This window comes from Oncorhynchus masou, chromosome 11 (genome assembly GCF_036934945.1).
Source record: "Oncorhynchus masou masou isolate Uvic2021 chromosome 11, UVic_Omas_1.1, whole genome shotgun sequence".
In the NCBI taxonomy this organism is placed as follows: Eukaryota; Metazoa; Chordata; class Actinopteri; order Salmoniformes; family Salmonidae; genus Oncorhynchus; species Oncorhynchus masou.
The window spans coordinates 10,506,487-10,529,816 of record NC_088222.1 but is presented as its reverse complement, the minus strand read 5'-3'; the positions used below and the strand labels follow the sequence as shown (position 1 = coordinate 10,529,816).

The 23,330-nt window shown below is 46.9% G+C and overlaps 1 protein-coding gene across 11 annotated transcripts in view; it reads left to right on the top strand.

Annotated features, from left to right (window-relative positions):
* The window catches only part of nedd4l (NEDD4 like E3 ubiquitin protein ligase), a 122,617-nt gene that overhangs the window by 77,060 nt on the left and 22,227 nt on the right, over window positions 1-23,330 (top strand). For 7 of the 11 annotated variants that reach the window (XM_064977357.1, XM_064977356.1, XM_064977359.1 and 4 more), the window contains 5 exons: window positions 9,817-10,017; window positions 13,331-13,408; window positions 15,790-15,813; window positions 19,753-19,807; window positions 22,786-22,844. In XM_064977357.1, the coding sequence (XP_064833429.1) occupies window positions 9,817-10,017; window positions 13,331-13,408; window positions 15,790-15,813; window positions 19,753-19,807; window positions 22,786-22,844 (417 nt within the window). The remainder of the gene's footprint in view (window positions 1-9,816; window positions 10,018-13,330; window positions 13,409-15,789; window positions 15,814-19,752; window positions 19,808-22,785; window positions 22,845-23,330) is intronic. The other 4 variants (XM_064977361.1, XM_064977358.1, XM_064977354.1 and 1 more) reach the window with 1 other exon arrangement.

Below are 23,330 nucleotides of genomic sequence, written 5' to 3'. Positions count from 1 at the left end.
TCATGTTCTACCTTTTGTCTCTGATTCAGGTTCAGCCTCTATCATTGTCCTGTCCTGTCTGTCTCCTCTTTCTGTCTCAGGTTCAGTACCACTCTGAAGCATGCCACTGTTCTCTGTCCTTCTCGTCCCTTGACCGTTGTAATGCTGTTTACCTCATTTACTCCTTCTCTGTCAGTACTTTCACCACCTTCAGTTTAACCTCATGTTATGCTGTGAGAGCATCTTTCATCTGAAGATCATTTTGAAGCTGACATTTTATTATTAAACACCACTACCTTCAAGCAATGACATTCAATTCAGTCATCTGAATATAATAATGGATTTCAAAGTGCTGAAGTCTGACTGATTGTTGAACCATGTTGAGGCTTGGCATTCCTTAGCTATGATCAGGGACACATCTTTTCCCTTTTCTAATCTCCTCAAGGTGTTATCTCTCCAGAGTTAACTAAGGCTACATCCCAAATGGCAACCTATTCCCTACATAGTCCACATTGGGTTCTGGTAGAAGGTAGTACATCATGAATAGGGTGCTATTTGGGACGTAAGGAGAGAGACACATTCATATGCAGCCCAGGCAATGGACAAACTCCATAGGCTAGAGGGGGGAGATTCATATGCAGACCAGGCAATGGACAAACTCCATAGTCTAGAGGGGGGAGATTCATATGCAGCCCAGGCAATGGACAAACTCCATAGTCTAGAGGGGGGAGATTCATACGCATCCCAGGCAATGGACAAACTCCATAGGCTAGATGGGGGAGATTCATATGCAGCCCAGGCAATGGACAAACTCCATAGGCTAGAGGGGGGAGATTCATATGCAGCCCAGGCAATGGACAAACTCCATAGTCTAGAGGGGGGAGATTCATACGCAGCCCAGGAAATGGACTGAAACTCCACAGCTTATGGATGCAGGACCCTATGGATGCACTGACGTATTCTGTTCTCCATGTGACAAGTTTACCTGTGATTGGTCGAGGCTTGTGACAGTAGGGCACAGCCCTCCTTATTGGTCACCGGATGCAGTCGGCCTAAGTCCACCGAATGTAAGAGAGGGAAATATTATGTGGTGGACTGAACGGCTCTAATGTGTGACTTGATAAACCACACATCAGTATTCTGTTACATCCCCTGTCCGTTAACCCCCCCAGGCTATGGGTGGAAGGAAGTGTCTTCATTGAGCTTCCGAAAAGATCTGGTTCCCAGGGTCCACAATCACAGATGTGACTACACAGCCCATTATTATTATTATTATTATTATTATAGTTATTATTATTATAGTCTACACAGCCCACTATTGCATTTATCAGCCTCATCTAAAAGACGTTATGTCACAATAGATTGAGTGGTTCTGCTGCTTTAATATCTGAAGCAAGTTTTCGGTCTGGATGGGAATATGTGGGACAACTGTTATTTCTTTGTCTGTCATACCCTTTGTTAAGCCTTATTGTGGTATTGAATCATTCGTATACACTGTGTGGAAAGGAAATGGCTGAGAAATACCTTTTTACGATGCTTCTTAAGAGATGACATATATATATTCTCAGTTCAATGTGTTGATGATATGCTTTCGGAGAACTCGGTGGCAGTGGACTTGTTTTTCTTTTCTAAGATTGTCTTTAACGACGCATTCTGATTTCTGTCACCGCTTGATTTGACAATGTGTCATTATCAATAGAGTATAGAAGGTGTTAGATAACCGGGCGGAAGGAGAGAACCAGAGCGGTGTTTCTTTGGGTCATCTAGAAGGTGTGTCGGTGACCTGTGTTCGGGTGATGTTGAAATGTTACATAATCGTGATGAAGTAAGGTTAGCAGCTGTTGGCCCTATCAGGTTAGCCTCATTCATCTCGGGGTGTGTGTCGGAATGCGTGTGTGTCGGCGTGTGTGTCGGAATGCGTGTGTGTCGGCGTGTGTGCGCTCTTAGCCTTATATTCAGGGGAATGTTGTGATTTGAACGATTATTGTCCTTTTTTTTAATGGTCTTTTTGTGTTATAAAAACCTTAGTCTAAGCCGTCTGTCTGTGGAAAAATCACCCTGATTAACTCTTTAGTCATACCGCAGTTTAACCTGATTTACAGTTGAAGTCGGAAGATTACATGCACTTAGGTTGGAGTCATTAAAACAAATGTTTCAACCACTCCACAAATTTCTTGTTAACAAATTATAGTTTTGGCAAGTCAGTTAGGACATCTACTTTGTGCACGACACAAGTCATTTTTCCAACAATTGTTTACAGACAGATTATTTCACTTATAATATATACACTTTCACTGTATCACTATTCCAGTGGGTCAGAAGTTTACATACACTAAGTTGACTGTGCCTTTAAAAAGCTTGGAAAATTCCAGAAAATGGTGACATGGCTTTAGAAGCTTCTGATAGGCTAATTTACATAATTTGAGTCAATTGGAGGTGTACCTGTGGATGTATTTCAAAGCCTACCTTCAAACTCAGTCTCTTTGCTTGACGTCATGGAAAAATCTAAATAAATCAGCAAAGACCTCAGGGAGAAAAAAAATAGTAGACCTCCAAGTCTGGCTCATCCTTGGGAGCAATTTCCAAACACCTGAAGGTGCCATGTTCATCTGTACAAACAATATTACGCAAGTATAAACACCATGGGACCACGCAGCCTTCATACCGCTCAGGAAGGAGACGCGTTCTGTCTCCTAGAGATGAATGTACTTTGGTGTGAAAAGTGCAAATCAATCACAGAACAATAGCAAAGGACCTTGTGAAGATGCTGGAGGAAACGGGTACAAAACTATCTATATCCACAATAAAATGAGTCCTATATCAACATGACCTGAAAGCCGCTCAGCAAGGAAGAAGCCACTGCTCCAAAACCGCCATAAAAAAAGCCAGACAACTGTTTGCAACTGCACATGGGAAAAATATTGTACTTTTTGGAGAAATGTCCTCTGGTCTGATAACTGTTTGGCCATAATTACCATTATGTTTGGAGGAAAAATGAGGAGGCTTGCAAGCCGAGGAACACCATCTCAACCGTGAAGCACGGGGGTAGCGTCATCATGTTGTGGGGGTGCTTTGCTGCAGTGGTGCACTTCACAAAATAGATGGCAGCATGAGGTAGGAAAAGTATGTGGATATATTGAAGCAACATCTCAAGACATCAGTCAGGAAGTTAAAGCTTGGTCTCAAATGGGTCTTCCATATGGACAAGGACCCCAAGCATACTTCCAAAGTTATGGCAAAATGGCTTAAGGACAACAAAGTCAAGGTATTGGAGTGGCCATCACAAAGCCCTGATCTCAATCCTATAGAACATTTGTGGGCAGAACTGAAGGCATGTTTGAGCAAGGAGGCCTTCAAACCTGACTCAGTTCTGTCAGGAGGAATGAGCCAAAATTCACCCAACTTATTGTGTGAAGCTTGTGGAAGGCTACTCAACACATTTGACCCAAGTTAAACTATTTAAAAGCAATGCTACCAAATACTAATTGGGTGTATGTAAACTTCTGACCCACTGGGTATGTGATAAAATAAATAATAGCTGAAATAAATAATTCTCTCTACTATTATTCTGACATGTCATATTCTTAAAATAAAGTGGTGATCCTAACTGACCTAAGACCTACATTGTGAAAAACTGAGTTTAAATGTATTTGGCTAAGGTGTACAATGGGGCAAAAAAGTATTTAGTCAGCCACCAATTGTGCAAGTTCTCCCACTTAAAAAGATGAGGCCTGTAATTTTCATCATAGGTACACTTCAACTATGACAGACAAATGAGGGGAAAACATCCAGAAAATCACATTGTTGGATTTTTAATGAATTTATTTAAAAATTATGGTGGAAAATAAGTATTTGGTCAATAACAAAAGTTTATCTCAATACTTTGTCATTGCCAACAAAGGGTATATAACAGAGGTCAAACGTTTTCTGTAAGTCTTCACAAGGTTTTCACACACTGTTGCTGTTATTTTGGCCCATTCCTCCATGCAGATCTTCTCTAGAGCAGTGACGTTTTGGGGCTGTTGCTGGGCAACACGGACTTTCAACTTCCTCCAAAGATTTTCTATGGTGTTGAGCTCTGGAGACTGGTTAGGCCACTCCTGGACCTTGAAATTCTTCTTACGAAGCCACTCCTTCGTTGCCTGGGCAGTGTGTTTGGGATCATTGTCATGCTGAAAGACCCAGCCACGTTTCATCTTCAATGCCCTTGCTGATGGAAGGAGGTTTTCACTCAAAATCCCACAACACATGGTCCCATTCATTCTTTCCTTTACACAGATCAGTCGTCCTGGTCCCTTTGCAGAAAAACAGCCCCAAAGCGTGATATTTCCACCCCCATGCTTCACAGTAGGTATGGTGTTCTTTGGATGCAACTCAGCATTTTTTGTCCTCCAAACACGAGTTGAGTTTTTACCAAAAAGTTATGTTTTGGTTTCATCTGACCACATGACATTCTCCTTCTGGATCATCCAAATGCTCTCTAGCAAACTTCAGACGGGCCTGGACATGTACTGGCTTAAGCAGGGGGACACATCTGGCACTGCAGGATTTGAGTCCCTGGCGGCATAGTGTGTTACTGATGGTAGGCTTTGTTACTTTGGTCCCAGCTCTCTGCAGGTCATTCACTAGGTCCCCCCGTGTGGTTCTGGGATTTTTGCTCACCGTTCTTGTGATCATTTTAACCCCACGGGGTGAGATCTTGCGTGGAGCCCCAGATCAAGGGAGATTATCAGTAGTCTTGTATGTCTTCCATTTCCTAATAATTGTTCTCACAGTTGATTTCTTCAAACCAAGCTGCTTACCTATTGCAGATTCAGTCTTCCCAGCCTGGCGCAGGTCTACAATTTTGTTTCTGGTGTCCTTTGAGAGCTCTTTGGTCTTGGCCATAGTGGAGTTTGGAGTGTGACTGTTTGAGGTTGTGGACAGGTTTCTTTTATATTGATAACAAGTTCAAACAGGTGCCATTAATACAGGTAACGAGTGGAGGACAGAGGAGCCTCTTAAAGAAGAAGTTACAGGTCTGTGAGAGCCAGAAATCTTGCTTGTTTGTAGGTGACTAAATACTTATTTTCCACCATATAAATAATATTTTCCGCAAATAAATTCATTAAAAATCCTACAATGTGATTTTCTGGAGAAAAACATATTTTTTTTCATTTTGTCTGTCATAGTTGAAGTGCACCTATGATGATAAATTACAGGCCTCTCATCTTTTTAAGTGGGAGAACTTGCACAATTGGTGGCTGACTAAATAAATTTTTGCCCCACTGTATGTAAACTTCCGACTTCAATTGTAACTCTTTAGTCATTTCCCAGTTTAACCATTTGCTTAAGGCCTTGCCTACACCTAGCAACTTGTTTTTTAAATGATATGAGCAAAAAATATGAAATTTACTTTGGAGCGGCAGACAAAAATTTAACGGACCTATTTATATAATGAATATGAATTCGGAGGGCAGAATTGATTAAATCATTAGACCTCTCACTAAAGACATCAGTCATACAAAAGGTATACTTAAATCCAACCTGGTTCACTAACAGATAAGAATGTCTCACACCTTGTTGAAGAATGGCCTTTTCCCCTTTATTCAGATTTCGACTTCTCACTTTCGGTTATTTGAAAATGAGATCATCTCCAAAAGGTTGCTATTTTTTAAAACAAGCCATAGAAAGTAGGTTGCAATTTCAGTTTAATCCAACAGATAAGAGACAAATAATACAACAAATATTGTTGTTAAACTCAAATATACTAATTGATTAAACAAATATATTTTTTCAAAAATTTAAAAAAAGGTATCATCTTTGTAAATTATATCATAAATATAGTACTGGTGGAGTTATGTCTGCTCGCCCCCAAAAATACAACCAACTAATTGCAGCATTACCACAAAAATGTAAGGGGGAAAAGTAAGGGACTTGTCTGTTGGCCCTACATTAAAGACCAAAATTGATTAAAGAAAATGTGATGAATAAAAAAGTATACCAGTTTAATTTAAGGACCAAAGACCCAATGGTCACTCTGACAGAGCTGTAGAGTTACTCTGTGGAGATGGGAGAACCTTCAAGAAGGACAATCATCTCTGCAGCACTCCATCAATCAGGCCTTTATGCTAGAGTTGCCAGACGGAAGCCACTCCTCAGTAAAATAGACATGACAGCCCACTTGAAGTTGGCCAAAAGGCACCTAAAGACTCTTAGACCATGAGAAACAACATTCTCTGGTCTGATGAAACCAAGATTGGAACTCTTTGGCCTGAATGCCAAGTGTCACATCTGGAGGAAATCTGGCACCATCCCTACGGTGAAGCATGGTGGTGGCAGCATCATGCTGTGGGGATGTTTTTCAGTGGGAGTGACTGGGAGACTAGTCAGGATCGAGGCAAAGATGAACAGAGCAAAGTACAGAGCGATCCTTGATGAAAACCTGCTCCAGAGCACCCAGGACCTCAGACTGGGGTAAAGCTTCACCTTCCTACAGGACAACGACCCTAAGCACACAGCCAAGACAACGCAGGAGTGGCTTTGGGACAGGTCTCTGAATGTTCTGGAGTGGCCCGGACTTCAACCCGATCTCACATCTCTGGGAAGACCTGAAAATAGTTGTGCAGCAACGCCCCTTGTCCAACCTGACAGAGCTTGAGAGGATCTGCAGAAAACAATTGGAGAAACGCCCAAAATACAGGTGTACCAAGCTTGTAGCGTCACACCCAAGAAGACTCGAGGCTGTAATTGCTGCCAAAGGTGTGTCAACAAAGTACTGAGTAAAGGGTCTGAATATTTATGTAAATGTCGTATTTCAGGTTTTTATTTTTAATAAAATAGCAAGAAATAAAATAAAATAGTTTTTGCTTCGTCATTGTGTGTAGATTGATGAGGGGGGGGGGGGGGGACAATCAATTTTAGAATAAGGCTGTCATGTAACAAAATTTGGAAAATGTCAAGTGGTCTGAATACTTTCCAAATGCCCTGTATAAATACAGTGCCTTGCGAAAGTATTGGGCCCCCTTGAACTTTGCGACCTTTTGCCACATTTCAGGCTTCAAACATAAAGATATAAAACTGTATTTTTTGTGAAGAATCAACAACAAGTGGGACACAATCATGAAGTGGAACGACATTTATTGGATATTTCAAACTTTTTTAACAAATCAAAAATTTAAAAATTGGGCGTGCAAAATTATTCAGCCCCTTTACTTTCAGTGCAGCAAACTCTCTCCAGAAGTTCAGTGAGGATCTCTGAATGATCCAATGTTGACCTAAATGACTAATGATGATAAATACAATCCACCTGTGTGTAATCAAGTCTCCGTATAAATGCACCTGCACTGTGATAGTCTCAGAGGTCCGTTAAAAGCGCAGAGAGCATCATGAAGAACAAGGAACACACCAGGCAGGTCCGAGATACTGTTGTGAAAAAGTTTAAAGCCGGATTTGGATACAAAAAGATTTCCCAAACTTTAAACATCCCATGGAGCACTTTGCAAGCGATAATATTGAAATGGAAGGAGTATCAGACCACTGCAAATCTACCAAGACCTGGCCGTCCCTCTAAACTTTCAGCTCATACAAGGAGAAGACTGATCAGAGATGCAGCCAAGAGGCCCATGATCACTCTGGATGAACTGCAGAGATCTACAGCTGAGGTGGGAGACTTTGTCCATTGGACAACAATCAGTCGTATATTGCACAAATCTGGCCTTTATGGAAGAGTGGCAAGAAGAAAGCCATTTCTTAAAGATATCCATAAAAAGTGTTGTTTAAAGTTTGCCACAAGCCACCTGGGAGACACACCAAACATGTGGAAGAAGGTGCTCTGGTCAGATGAAACCAAAATTGAACTTTTTGGAAACAATGCAAAACGTTATGTTTGGCGTAAAAGCAACACAGCTCATCACCCTGAACACACAATACCCACTGTCAAACATGGTGGTGGCAGCATCATGGTTTGGGCCTGCTTTTCTTCAGCAGGGACAGGGAAGATGGTTAAAATTGATGGGAAGATGGATGGAGCCAAATACAGGACCATTCTGGAAGAAAACCTGATGGAGTCTGCAAAAGACCTGAGACTGGGACGGAGATTTGTCTTCCAACAAGACAATGAGCAAAATCTACAATGGAATGGTTCAAAAATAAACATATCCAGGTGTTAGAATGGCCAAGTCAAAGTCCAGACCTGAATCCAATTGAGAATCTGTGGAAAGAACTGAAAACTGCTGTTCAAATGCTCTCCATCCAACCTCACTGAGCTCGAGCTGTTTTGCAAGGAGGAATAGGAAAAGATTTCAGTCTCTCGATGTGCAAAACTGATAGAGACATACCCCAAGCGACTTACAGCTGTAATCGCAGCAAAAGGTGGTGCTACAAAGTATTAACTTAAGGGGGCTGAATAATTTTGCACGCCCAATTTTTCAGTTTTTGATTTGTTAAAAAAGTTTGAAATATCCAATAAATGTCGTTCCACTTCATGATTGTGTCCCACTTGTTGTTGATTCTTCACAAGAAAATACAGTTTTATATCTTTATGTTTGAAGCCTGAAATGTGGCAAAAGTTCGCAAAGTTCAAGGGGGCCGAATACTTTCGCAAGGCACTGTATATATTTTTTACATGTATTTAACCCCATTTTTTTGTCACTAAACTATCTCCATATACTTCCATTCATTTTTTTTTTATGCAGGTACTGGGGACTTTAAGATGAGTCTTGTGAGACTTTTGGGCATTCTAGAGCAAAACAACTGAAATGTTCTTGAGAGACTCTTTCCACATAGGGGTCATATTAGTGTGCAGCCCAAACTGTTTGGACGCTACATTTACATTACATTTAAGTCATTTAGCAGACGCTCTTATCCAGAGCGACTTACAAATTGACTACAGAGAGAAGTTGGCAGGCGAGGCTGTACCGACTTCAGACTAGTCCCTTGATGCTTGTGGGGCCATAGAGCAAAACGTTGTTCGCAAGAGTCTCGTCTTTTCATAGAAAAAGTTTGTCGAAGACTGATTCTTCCAGATGTCTCATGGTGTGACAAACACCGTTCTATCCTTGCCACCTTTCACTGCAGACGTGGGAGGCGGTGATACCGGTGGATTTTAAGACACAGCCCATGCAAAAGAAAACATCTCTCTAGCTTAAACTGCTGGGTTTTTGATGTGGATTTACTTATTTAGGTTGACGCCTGGGTGCGTCGATAGACTCTTACGGGATTTTAAATACTGTTCATTATCAGATGCGTCATTAATTGTATTATAAAACCTCTAGCTAAAAGAGCATGAAAAGGAGTGAGGGATCAGGTGGTAATCTCCCTCTAGACTTGTTTGTTTATTACAGCAATTAAAGCCCACAGTTAATTACACTAATGGGCCTTAGGTCATATGTAATTATGATGCTGCATTAGCTTGGAAATCACGTGAACAAGGTTGTTCACGTCAACTGGAAGGAGAGTTAATTAAAGATTGGAAGAGGGTGGAGGGACTGGGGAGGTGTTTTAGAGTAGATTGAGGTGAAGTCCTCATTGTCAATGTGGTCATTTACATTTTTCATAGGAGATAACAGAATAATTAAGACAACTTTTTCTCTCGTATTAAAAGTCAGATATCATCAAGGAGCAGAAAGATAAAGTTTTTTTAGGGTTGTGTAGGTACTGGCCTAATTAAGTTGAACATATTTGCTTTAAAAGTGATTAGGAAGTTAAGACTAGAAATCAGAACTTTTTTCCGTGCAACAAATTTTTGCTAGTTCCTAGGAATTTCCTTTGTGACACACAGGAGCTAAAGACATCCAAGTCTATATGAGTCCGTCCTTCACATTCTAATCTGTTCCGTTGGGTTCTGTCCTACTCTAGGGGGCGGCCAACAACATAGCTGTGCGTCGGGCGGTGAAGGACACCCTCTCCAACCCCCAGTCCCCCCAGCCTTCCCCCTACAGCTCCCCAAAATCAGGACATCAGTCCCAGCAGAGCTTCCTGCCCCCGGGGTGGGAGATGAGGATAGCACCCAACGGAAGACCCTTCTTCATTGACCACAACAGCAGGCTCACCACATGGGTGAGATGATACTGCTACTTCTTATTCTTCTTTCGTCTTCCCTCTTCTTGGTTTTCATCATCGTCTTGCAGCTACTGGTTCTACTGCTATTGTACAGTATCAGCCAGTCCTCATACACTCCCTGCTCCTTCCCTTGGCCCTGCTCCTTCCGCTTGGCCCTGCTCCTTCCCCTTGGCCCTGCTCCTTCCCCTTGGCCCTGCTCCTTCCCCTTGGCCCTGCTCCTTCCCCTTGGCCCTGCTCCTTCCCCTTGGCCCTGCCCCTTCCCCTTGGCCCTGCCCCTTCCCCTTGGCCCTGCCCCTTCCCCTTGGCCCTGCCCCTTCCCCTTGGCCCTTCCCCTTGGCCCTGGCCCTTCCCCTTGGCCCTGCCCCTTCCCCTTGGCCCTGCCCCTTCCCCTTGGCCCTGCTCCTTCCCCTTGGCCCTGCTCCTTCCCCTCGGCCCTGCCCCTTCCCCTCGGCCCTGCTCCTTCCCCTTGGCCCTGCTCCTTCCCCTTGGCCCTGCTCCTTCCCCTTGGCCCTGCTCCTTCCCCTTGGCCCTGCTCCTTCCCCTTGGCCCTGCCCCTTCCCCTTGGCCCTGCTCCTTCCCCTTGGCCCTGCCCCTTCCCCTTGGCCCTGCCCCTTCCCCTTGGCCCTGCCCCTTGGCCCTGGCCCTTCCCCTTGGCCCTGCTCCTTCCCCTTGGCCCTGCTCCTTCCCCTTGGCCCTGCCCCTTGGCCCTGCCCCTTCCCCTTGGCCCTTCCCCTTGGCCCTGCCCCTTCCCCTTGGCCCTGCCCCTTCCCCTTGGCCCTGCTCCTTCCCCTTGGCCCTGCTCCTGCCCCTTGGCCCTGCTCCTTCCCCTTGGCCCTGCTCCTTCCCCTTGGCCCTTCCCCTTGGCCCTGCCCTTGGCCCTGCCCCTTCCCCCTGCCCCTTCCCCTTGGCCCTGCCCCTTCCCCTTGGCCCTGCCCCTTCCCCTTGGCCCTGCCCCTTCCCCTTGGCTCTGCCCCTTGGCCCTGCTCCTTCCCCTTGGCCCTGCCCCTTGGCCCTTTCCCTTGGCCCTGCCCCTTGGCCCTGCCCCTTCCCCTTGGCCCTGCCCCTTGGCCCTGCCCCTTGGCCCTTCCCCTTGGCCCTGCTCCTTCCCCTTGGCCCTGCTCCTTCCCCTTGGCCCTGCTCCTTCCCCTTGGCCCTGCCCCTTGGCCCTGCCCCTTGGCCCTGCCCCTTGGCCCTGCCCCTTGGCCCTGCCCCTTGGCCCTTCCCCTTGGCCCTTCCCCTTGGTCCTGCCCCTTGGCCCTTCCCCTTGGCCCTTCCCCTTGGCCCTTCCCCTTGGCCCTTCCCCTTGGCCCTTCCCCTTGGCCCTTCCCCTTGGCCCTGCCCCTTGGCCCTGCCCCTTGGCCCTGCTCCTTCCCCTTGGCCCTTCCCCTTGGCCCTTCCCCTTGGCCCTGCCCCTTGGCCCTGCCCCTTGGCCCTTCCCCTTGGCCCTTCCCCTTGGCCCTGCCCCTTGGTCCTGCCCCTTGGCCCTGCTCCTTCCCCTTGGCCCTTCCCCTTGGCCCTTCCCCTTGGCCCTTCCCCTTGGCCCTGCCCCTTGGCCTGTTATCTGCTGCTGTCTGGTAATAATACTAACCATTTTGTTTTATGTTCTTATGACTGTACTTCAATACTTTTTTAAAGTATTGAACATTAGCTGGTTGGATAAATCTGTCATATTTACAGATTGTTGATCAATGCAAATTGGTGATGTTCTGCCAAGTTGATGAACAGCCTAAAAAGAAGCTTTCTGCTCAGACCCATTGGTCTAAAAACAAAGTGTCTGAGCCAACAGCTAACAGCTCTAGTCTACAGTATTGACTAGAGGGCGCGATGGCGACCTCAGGTGTACAAAGGTAGTATCATAACAATTCGCTCAATCTCATTTCGTCAGCCCCAATATGCAGTAGTTAGACCTTAAGAAATGTAATCAATTCGAGTGTAGTTGGAGAGATTGTATTAAATGTTTTTTTTTTCCAAGCGAAGTGGGGACATTTATTTTTGTCTGGTTAATAAAGATTGTGTGGATAGTTACCTATCTGAAATTAAATGATTGGCCCCTCCTGTGTCAAATTGACAGCACATTGGATTATTTAGATTTGGACATTCTCTCTCTCTCTCCTTCCCCTCTCTCCTTCCCCTCTCTCTCTCTCTCTCTCTCTCTCTCTCTCTCTCTCTCTCTCCTTTCTCTCTCTCTCTCTCCTTTCTCTCCTTTCTCTCTCTCTCTCTCCTTTCTCTCTCTCTCTCTCCTTTCTCTCTCTCTCTCCTTTCTCCTTTCTCTCTCTCCTTTCTCTCTCTCTCTCCTTTCTCTCTCTCTCTCCTTTCTCTCTCTCCTTTTTCTCTCTCTCTCTCCTTTCTCTCTCCTTTCTCTCTCTCCTTCCTTTCTCTCTCTCCTTCCTTTCTCTCTCTCTTTTCTCTCTCTCTCCTTCCTTTCTCTCTCTCTTTTCTCTCTCTCTCCTTCCTTTCTCTCTCTCTCCTTCCTTTCTCTCTCTCTCTCCTTCCTTTCTCTCTCTCTCCTTCCTTTCTCTCTCTCTCTCTCCTTTCTTTCTCTCTCTCCTTTCTCTCTCTCTCTCCTTTCTCTCTCTCTCTCTCTCCTTCCTCTCTCTCTCTCTCCTTCCTCTCTCTCTCTCTCTCTCTCTCCTCTCTCTCTCTCTCTCTCTCTCCTCTCTCTCTCTCTCTCTCTCTCTCTTTCTCTCTCTCTCTCTCTCTCTCTCTCTCTCTCTCTCTCCTTCCTCTCTCTCTCTCTCTCCTTCCTCTCTCTCTCTCTCTCCTTCCTCTCTCTCTCTCTCCTTCCTCTCTCTCTCTCCTTCCTCTCTCTCTCTCTCTCTCCCTTCCTCTCTCTCTCTCTCTCTTCCTTCTCTCTCTCTCTCTCTCTCTCTTCCTCCTCCTCGCTCTCTCTCTCTCCTTCCTCGCTCTCTCTCTCTCCTTTCTCTCTCTCTCTTCCTTCTCTCTCTCTCTCTCTCTCCTTCCTTCCTCTCTCTCTCCTCTCCTTCCTCTCTCTCTCTCTCTCTCCTTCCTCTCTCTCTCCCTCTCCTTCCTCTCTCTCTCTCTCTCTCTCTCCTTCCTCTCTCTCTCCTTCCTCTCTCTCTCCTTCCTCTCTCTCTCTCTCTCCTCTCTCTCTCTCTCTCTCTCTCTCTCTCTCTCTCTTTCTCTCTCTCTCCTTTCTCTCTCTCTTTCTCTCTCTCTCCTTTCTCTCTCTCTCCTTTCTCTCTCTCTCCTTTCTCTCTCTCTCTGGGGCCTCTCTCTCTCTCTCCTTCCTCTCTCTCTCCTTCCTCGCTCTCTCCTTCCTCGCTCTCTCCTTCCTCGCTCCCTCTATCAGGAGGACCCGAGGTTGAAGTATCCAGTCCACATGAGAACAAAAGCCTCTCTGGACCCTGGTGACCTGGGGCCTCTTCCTGTAAGTACAGTTTATAACATCTTTTGAGCCCTTCATAACCCCTTCATAACCCCTTCATAACCCCTTTATAACCCCTTTATAACACCTTATAACACCTTATAACCCCTTCATAACCCCTTCATAAACCCTTCATAAACCCTTCATAAACCCTTCATAATCCCTTCATAAACCTTTATAACCCTTTATAACCCTTCATAATCTTTATATCTCCTGAAGGACCAAGTTCTCTCCAGCTCACCTTTCCTCTGGATTATCTTAATGCACATTTCTTTTCAACATTAAACCTTTCATATCACCTTTACAGAATGGGGCGAAATCATCAATTTTCCGTTCTGAGATTATAACTAGGGCCGAGACGATACCAGTATCACCATACTCGTTTTGTATCGTGGCAATGAAACAAAACACAAAGCGGATATAACTTCTGTAGATAAACAGCCCTAATGTTGGAAACAAACATCATTATGTTGTCATCCAGAGTCACATTTCTTTCTTTTCCAAGCTGTAGCACATCATATTTTACCCACAGCTGGTTTTTAAAGGACCAAAGAGTGTCGATAAGCTTTGTGTTTTCATTGTTGCCGTGGGAAAAGTATTGCAAAGCTGGTATCGTCCCAGACCTAGTTAAGACCTGGTCGTCCTTTTGAGGTTGTTATTGTAGAACTGCTTAAGTCATGGACTGGCCTGGCAAAGCTTTGGAGAGGAAGCACGCAGTACCTTTTTGTTTTTGGAGTGTGGGAATGAAGCAAGCCGGGCAGGCACAGTGTGGAATCAGAGTAGTATTGCTGAATTCCAAATGTGAATCATTCACTAGCCTCTACTACCGAGGAACTCTGTCGCTCTAAAGACACTGGCTAAGTAGGAATGTGTATCTTTCCCTTTCAAGACAATTCGATACGTATCTAGATACATGGGCTCTGATAAGATACAGGAACCATACATTTTAGGTTGAAACAATTCGGTTTGATTAGAGGAACGAATCAATGCAATTCGGTTCAATGCAATACAAACAATTGTTGCATAATCACATTCATTTTCCATTCTAAATTAAAATCTGCTGCTGATGGAGCTCATGAGCTGGGGCCTCTCTGAGCTGGGGCCTCTCTGAGCTGGGGCCTCTCTGAGCTGGGGCCTCTCTGAGCTGGGGCCTCTCTGAGCTGGATCTGTGTGTGTTAATGATCTATATGTTTATGGTGTAAGGGAAACTGGGCATCTACCATCTAGCACTATCAGTTAGGGGGAAATGTTTTCCGTTTGTCCCCATTTGTGTACATTAAAAGTATTAGCAATAGTGATGTATCAATATTTATATATGTTTTACCATCTTTACCCTATATATCTAAAAATGACCATATATACTGATTGTTTCAGGCAAAACTTCCAAAATTATTGCTGATAGTGAACCTGAACAAGCGAAATAGAATTTAATGTAAGCCCAGGTCAGCATGTGTAGGCAGATAGCTTTAACTTTTATGGCTACTTTTATCCCGGGAAAACACAATTTTCAACAGCGCATTTGATAAAATAATAACCTAGCAAATGACATTGGTTATGACTCAACCAGGCAGCAGGTAGTCTAGTGGTTAGAGCGTTAGACTAGTAACCGAAAGGTTGCAAGATCGAATCCCCGAGCTGACAATGTAAAAATCTGTCGTTCTGCCCCTGAACAGGCAGTTAACCCAGCCAGGCCGTCATTGAAAATATGAATTTGTTCTTAACTGACTTGCCTAGTTAAATAAAGGTAAGTCATTCCGCACAAGTCATTCTACAATCATTTGAATGCTGAAGGTGACGAGCAGATGTGCAAGATCAGAAATAAGCCTCTCATAGATCAGCATGCGAAGCTGCACTCAACGAGCTGTTTGACCAGGCTACTGATATTACTCGGGTTGTTCGGCAAAATGGCTTGCAGATCATTGACTGTCAACGTAATTACATGCTTAGTTTGACAGTGACGGGAAGGCCCAGTTGTCACAAAATATTAGGTATTTCCTGAAGGTTGAAAGAAAATAATTTGAGCAGCAAAAAAATAAAATACGCGGGAATTCGTAACGTTTGAATCTATTTCCTGACCGGCGCATTCTACATTTCGATCTGTTTGTGGTACCACTGACCGATGCTTATCGGTGAATCGGTACATCCGTACGTATAAGCAATTCTCACAACTTGTTCTCAACTAGCCTACCTGGTTAAATAAAGGTGAAATAAAAAAAATAAAAAAAATTTTTTTTTGACAAACCCTCAATTTGAGGAGAATGCACACACTTGACATGTAGCTGTACCCCTTATGCTTTTAAATTACATGAGGCTTCCTGGCGCTAGTGGTGTGTTTGTTTTCTCTCTGTTCTCTCCATGGCGTGGGGGGGACGTCTTACTGGCAGACCCTACCAAACCTACCAGAGGAGGTTGGTGCTGAATGCAACCGTACAGCGCAGCCTCCCTCTGCCTGCCTTGTCTTACTGTGACTGCCTGCCCTATGCCCTGTGCTGCAAACTGCACTCTCTATCTCTCTCTCATAACTGGCATGATGGTTGGATGACTGTTGTCTCATCGCTCCCCCCTCCTCTCTCTATGCTCGTTCCCCCCCAACACCCCCTTCTCATTCTCCATCAGAGTCCCCCAGCCCACACTCAGCCCCCCCCAGACTGCACAATGTTCAGTGTCTGGGGTAGTGGTCCCCAGGGAGGGTAATGAAGAGGGCAGTAGACCCCAGGGAGGGTAGTAGTCTCCAGGGAGGGTAGTGAATAGGGTAATAGTCCCCAGGGAGGGTAATGAAGAGGGCAGTAGACCCCAGGGAGGGCAGTAGACCCCAGGGAGGGTAGTAGTCTCCAGGGAGGGTAGTGAATAGGGTAATAGTCTCCAGGGAGGGTAATGAAGAGGGCAGTAGTCTCCATGGAGGGCAATGAAGAGGGCAGTAGTCTCCATGGAGGGCAGTAGGGTAATGAAGAGGGCAGTAGACCCCAGGGAGGGTAATGAAGAGGGCAGTAGACCCCAGGGAGGGTAATGAAGAGGGTAGTAGACCCCAGGGAGGGTAATGAAGAGGGCATTAGACCCCAGGGAGGGTAATGAAGAGGGCAGTAGGCCCCAGGGAGGGTAATGAAGTGGGCAGTAGGCCCCAGGGAGGGTAATGAAGAGGGCAGTAGGCCCCAGGGAGGGTAATGAAGAGGGCAGTAGGCCCCAGGGAGGGTAATGAAGAGGGCAGTAGGCCCCAGGGAGGGTAATGGACAGGGCAGTAGACCCCAGGGAGGGTAGTATTCCCCAGGGAGGGTAGTGAAGAGGGCAGTAGTGAAGAGGGCAGTAGTCTCCAGGGAGGGCAGTATTCCCCAGGGAGGGTAGTGAAGAGAGCAGTAGTCTCCAGGAAGGGTAGTGAAGAGGGCAGTAGACCCCAGGGAGGGCAGTAGACCCCAGGGAGGGCAGTAGACCCCAGGGAGGGCAGTAGACCCCAGGGAGGGTAGTAGTCTCCAGGGAAGGTAGTGAATAGGGTAATAGTCTCCAGGGAGGGTAATGAAGAGGGCAGTAGTCTCCATGGAAGGCAATGAAGAGGGCAGTAGTCTCCATGGAGGGCAGTAGGGTAATGAAGAGGGCAGTAGACCCCAGGGAGGGTAATGAAGAGGGCAGTAGACCCCAGGGAGGGTAATGAAGAGGGCAGTAGACCCCAGGGAGGGTAATGAAGAGGGCAGTAGGCCCCAGGGAGGGTAATGAAGAGGGCAGTAGGCCCCAGGGAGGGTAATGAAGAGGGCAGTAGGCCCCAGGGAGGGTAATGAAGAGGGCAGTAGGCCCCAGGGAGGGTAATGAAGAGGGCAGTAGGCCCCAGGGAGGGTAATGGACAGGGCAGTAGACCCCAGGGAGGGTAGTATTCCCCAGGGAGGGTAGTGAAAAGGGCAGTAGTGAAGAGGGCAGTAGTCTCCAGGGAGGGCAGTATTCCCCAGGGAGGGTAGTAAAGAGGGCAGTAGTCTCCAGGAAAGGTAGTGAAGAGGGCAGTTGTCTCCAGGGGGGGTAATGAAGAGGGCAGTAGTCTCCAGGGAGGGCAGTAGTCTCCAGGGAGGGTAGTGAATAGGGTAATAGTCCCCAGGGAGGGTAATGAAGAGGGCAGTAGACCCCAGGGAGGGTAATGAAGAGGGCAGTAGGCCCCAGGGAGGGTAACGGAGAGGACAGTAGTCCCCAGGGAGGGTAATGAAGAGGGCAGTAGTCTCCATGGAGGGCAGTAGACCCCAGGGAGGGTAATGAAGAGGACAGTAGTCTCCATGGAGGGCAGTAGTCCCCAGGGAGGGTAATGAAGAGGGCAGTAGACCCCAGGGAGGGTAATGAAGAGGGCAGTAGTCTCCATGGAGGGCAGTAGTCCCCAGGGAGGGTAATGAAGAGGGCAGTAGTCCCCAGGGAGGGTAATGAAGAGGGCAGTAGACCCCAGGGAGGGTAATGAAGAGGGCAGTAGTCCCCAGGGAGGGTAACGGAGAGGACAGTAGTCCCCAGGGAGGGTAATGAAGAGGGCAGTAGTCCCCAGGGAGGGTAACGGAGAGGACAGTAGTCCCCAGGGAGGGTAATGAAGAGGGCAGTAGTCTCCATGGAGGGCAGTAGACCCCAGGGAGGGTAATGAAGAGGACAGTAGTCCCCAGGGAGGGTAATGAAGAGGGCAGTAGTCTCCATGGAGGGCAGTAGACCCCAGGGAGGGTAATGAAGAGGACAGTAGTCTCCATGGAGGGCAGTAGACCCCAGGGAGGGCAGTAGTCTCCGGGGAGGGCAGTAGTCTCCGGGGAGGGCAGTAGTCTCCGGGGAGGGCAGTAGTCTCCGGGGAGGGCAGTAGTCTCCGGGGAGGGCAGTAGTCTCCGGGGAGGGCAGTAGTCTCCGGGGAGGGCAGTAGTGTCCGGGGAGGGCAGTAGTGTCCGGGGAGGGCAGTAGTGTCCGGGGAGGGCAGTAGTGTCCGGGGAGGGCAGTAGTGTCCGGGGAGGGCGGTGGGAGAGGGCAGTGGTCCCTTGGAGGGCGGTGGGAGAGGGCAGTGGTCCCGTGAAGGGCGGTGAGGAGGGCAGTGGTCCCGTGGAGGGCGGTGGGAGAGGGCAGTGGTCCCGTGGAGGGCGGTGGGAGAGGGCAGTGGTCCCGTGGAGGGCCGTGGGAGAGGGCAGTGGTCCCGTGGAGGGCGGTGGGAGAGGGCAGTGGTCCCGTGGAGGGCGGTGGGAGAGGGCAGTGGTCCCGTGGAGGGCGGTGGGAGAGGGCAGTGGTCCCGTGGAGGGCGGTGGGAGAGGGCGGTGGTCCCGTGGAGGGCGGTGGGAGAGGGCGGTGGTCCCGTGGAGGGCGATGAGGAGGGTAGTGGTCCCGTGGAGGGCGATGAGGAGGGTAGTGGTCCCGTGGAGGGCGATGAGGAGGGTAGTGGTCCCGTGGAGGGCGATGAGGAGGGTAGTGGTCCCGTGGAGCGTGATGAGGAGGGTAGTGGTCCCGTGGAGGGCGATGAGGAGGGTAGTGGTCCCGTGGAGGGCGATGAGGAGGGTAGTGGTCCCGTGGAGCGTGATGAGGAGGGTAGTGGTCCCGTGGAGGGCGATGAGGAGGGTAGTGGTCCCGTGGAGGGATGAGGAGGGTAGTGGTCCCGTGGAGCGTGATGAGGAGGGTAGTGGTCCCGTGGAGGGTGATGAGGAGGGTAGTGGTCCCGTGGAGCGTGATGAGGAGGGTAGTGGTCCCGTGGAGGGCGATGAGGAGGGTAGTGGTCCCGTGGAGCGTGATGAGGAGGGTAGTGGTCCCGTGGAAGGCGATGAGGAGGGTAGTGGTCCCGTGGAGGGCGATGAGGAGGGTAGTGGTCCCGTGGAGGGCGATGAGGAGGGTAGTGGTCCCGTGGAGCGTGATGAGGAGGGTAGTGGTCCCGTGGAGGGCGATGAGGAGGGTAGTGGTCCCGTGGAGCGTGATGAGGAGGGTAGTGGTCCCGTGGAGCGTGATGAGGAGGGTAGTGGTCCACTCTATTCTATTCCGGTCTGCTGCATGATGTGATTGACCTCCCTTTTTATTTTCCCAGTCTTCACCACCAAAGGTATGGTGGTCTTCCTCCTGATACACAGCCGTCTCTCTACCCGACTGGGTCAGACTGAAGCTAGTGGACCAATCTAATCTCGCCCCTGGCCTGCTCTCTCTCTCTCTCTCTCTGTCCCACTGACAGTCAGTGTGTTTGTGGCTCGCTGCGTCACTGTCACTGTGGTCACTGTGTCGATGGTGGTGTACTGTACCGGTCTGGATGGTCACTGTATCAATGGTGTACTGGTCTGGATGGATGTGCTGGTATTACCAGGTGTAACTGGTGCCACTCCTACTGTCTGTCATCCCCCATCTGTCTGAGTCAGTTACTCACTGTGCTCTCTCCTCTCTAGCCTGGCTGGGAGGAACGCGTGCATGCAGATGGCAGGACCTTCTACATTGACCACAGTAAGTTGCAGGGCTCTGCCTCTCTACCTGTGTTAACGTATTGACTGTTTTCATCTCTTTCTCTTGGATACTTGAAGACCATCTCTCTTCCTCAAACGGTGAGACAGTGTTTCTCTGTCTTTCTCGATTTCTTTCTCGCTCAGTGTTTCTCACTTGCTCTCTCTCGTTCTTTGTCGCTCTCGATCTACTAACCTCCCCATGTGTTTTTCTCTCTGTCTCTCTGTCTCTCTGTCTCTCTCTCTCTGTCTCTCTCTGTCTCTCTCTGTCTCTCTCTGTCTCTCTCTCTCGTGTTGCCTAAGTCCTAACTTATTATATACACAATCCCATTCACAAAAATGAATTGCTCCTACAGACAGTGAGTCACGTGGCCGGCATCAAGGCGTTCGGTTGAATGGGAAAAATGTATGACCTAAGAGACTTTGAGCACGGTGTGATCATCGGTGCCAGGCGTGAGAGATCCAGTTTCACAGAAACGGATGGCAGTTTTTAGGGTTTACTGAGAATGATACGACAAACAAAACACATCCAGTCAGTGACAGTCCTGTGGGCAAAACGTTTCCAACATCTTTTGGAATGTCCCTAAGAGTTCAGGCTGTTCTGGGGGCAAAGGGGTGTCCAACCCGGTACTCAATGTACCTGGTAGGTGTACCTAATAAACTGGGCGGTGGGTATATCCAGTGCATTCGTAAAGTATTCAGACCCCTTGACTTTTCCCACATTTTGTTACGTTGCAGCCTTACTCGAAAATCTTATATACATCTTTGTCCTCATCAATCTGCACACAATACCCCATAATGACAAAGTTAACATTTAGAAAAACCTGTTGTTTCACATTTATTAAAAATACGAAACAGAAATACAATATTCACATAAGTATTCAGACCCTTTGCTATGAAACTCGAAATTGAGCTCAGGTGCTTCCTGTTTCCATTGATCATCCTTAATATTTCTACAACTTGATTGGTGTCCACCTGTGGTAAATTCAATTGATTGGACATGATTTGGAAAGGCACACACTTCTCTATATATAAGGTCCCACATTTGACAGTGCATGTAAGAGCAAAAACCAAGCCATGAGGTCGAAGGAATTTTCCGTAGAGCTACGAGACAGGATTGTGTCGAGGCACAGACGTGGAGAATGGTACCCCAAAAAATGTCTACAGCATTGAAGATCCCCAAGAACACAGTGGCCTCCATCATTCTTAAATGGAAGAATTTTGGAACCACCAATACTCTTCCTGGAGCTGGCCAATCAGGCCTTTATGGTAGAGTGGCCAGACGGAAGCCGTTCCTCAGTAAAAAAGCACATGACAGCCCACTTGGAGTTTGCCAAAAGGCACCTAAAGGACTCTGACAATGAGAAAGAAAATTCTCTGGTCTGATGAAACCAAGATTGAACCATTTGGCCTGAATGCCAAGCGTCACATCTGGAGGAAACCTGGCACCATCCCAACGGTGAAGCATGGTGTTGGCAGCATCATGCTGTGGGGATGTTTTTCAGCGGCAGAGACTGGGAGACTAGTCAAGACCGAGGGAAAGATGAATGGAATAAAGTGCAGAGATCCTTGATGAAAACCTGCTCCAGAGCGCTCAGAACTTCAGACTGGGGCGAAGGTTCACATTCCAACAGGACAACGACCATAAGCACACAGCCAAGACAACACAGGAGTGGCTTCGGGACATGTCTCTGAATATCCTTGAGCGGCCCAGCCAGAGCCCGGACTTGAACCCGATCAAACATCTCTGGAGAGAGCTGAAAATAGCTGTGCAGCGACGCTCCCCATCCAACCTGACAGAGCTTGAGAGGATCTGCAGAGAAGAATGGGAGAAACTCCCCAAATACAGGTGTGCCAAGCTTGTAGCGTCATACCCAAGAAGACTTAAGGCTGTAATCGCTGCCAAAGGTGCTTAAACAAAGTACTGAGTAAAGGGTCTGAATACTTATGTAATGTGATATTTCAGATGTTTATAAATTTGCTAAATTTGTCATTATGGGGTATTGTGTGTAGATTGATGGGGGGGGAAATAAATGTAATCCATTTTAGAATAAGGCTGTAACGTACCAAAATGTGTACTCCAGGCGTCTGAATACTTAACCTTACACTGACTATACTAAACATTAGGAACACCTTCCTGATATTGTGTTGCACCCGCCCGTATGCCCTCAGACCAGCCTCAATTTGTTGGGGCATGGAAAGAGCATGTTCTTAATGTTTTGTATGCTATATATAGATAGATACAAATGTATTTGTTTTTGTGATGGAATAACATTTTCAGTGTAAACTTAAATGTCTAGAACCAGATGTAAAGTAGGTAGAGAAGATAATATAAGATAATATATGTATATATATATATATATATTTTTTTTTTTAAATAATATCATCTTTGAGAACTAACAATGACCAAAATTAAAGTGAGGGAGAAATAAAAATTTCCCCCAAAAATGAATTTAACACTTGATTTGGTTATGTTTGAGAAAAAGAACACAGCTTTCGCCTTGATGTGTAGAAGAGCAGGACGTTGGCTTAAAAATGTCTCTACACCGCCAAGACGGGGGCATCTACAGTCTTCCTTCCCATTGTCACACCCCCCTGCCTCTGCCAACACATTAACCTCCTTTTGATACAGAAAAACCCTGGGTGTCACTGTAGACCTGTACAGTCTCTCTGTCTCTGTCTGTCTGTTCTCATAGATCAATACCTCCTGAATCTTTGTCTCGGGTTACCTGCATTCATTATTCAAAGCTTCACAGTGTGCTCAATTTAACAAGCAGGATGTCAGCAGTCGATGTTGTGGCTGACTGACTCATTGAGTGAGTGATGGAATGGATTTCACAGATGAATCACAAATGACAACAAAAAAATTGAGGATGTGAACCTTTCTTTGAAGAGTTTTTTTTTCTGCTACAGCTTTATTTTAATGGGTTATTACGGTATAAAGTAAAACCATATTCCTGACTGTTATTTTGTCACCTTCAGACACCAAAGCCACTCAATGGGAGGATCCTCGTCTACAGAGTCCTGCTATCACAGGGCCTGTGAGTATCTCTGGTTAACTATGAGGCGAAGATATTGTCACCCACAGAGATCCTATTAAATTACTAGAGGGGCAATGTCCATTGTTTCACGGCAGATAGCGAGACGGCAGTCTGCACTGATCTGTCTAACTCAGTTATGTGATAACTAAAATTTTAAAAAAGTTTGTTCAGCATATTGTAGCCAATGTTACCACAGTGAAATTGTCCACTGAACCCCCTTTCATTCTGAAGTCAGTTAATCCTACCAAAAAACTATAAACTTGTAGCAAACATTGACAGGGGTCTTTCATGAGCAAATCATCACTACCATATTTTCCTTCTAGCTTAGGTGTTTTGTGATGGTAGAATCGGTATTTATTCAAATCAAAATGTGCGCGAAAATTTGCTAGCTAGTGTCGGCTTGCTGAACCAGTCTCAAGTCAATCCAAATGAAACAAAAGGCAGGGATGCTACCAACGCCAGTTGACACACTCAATGTGGAATACT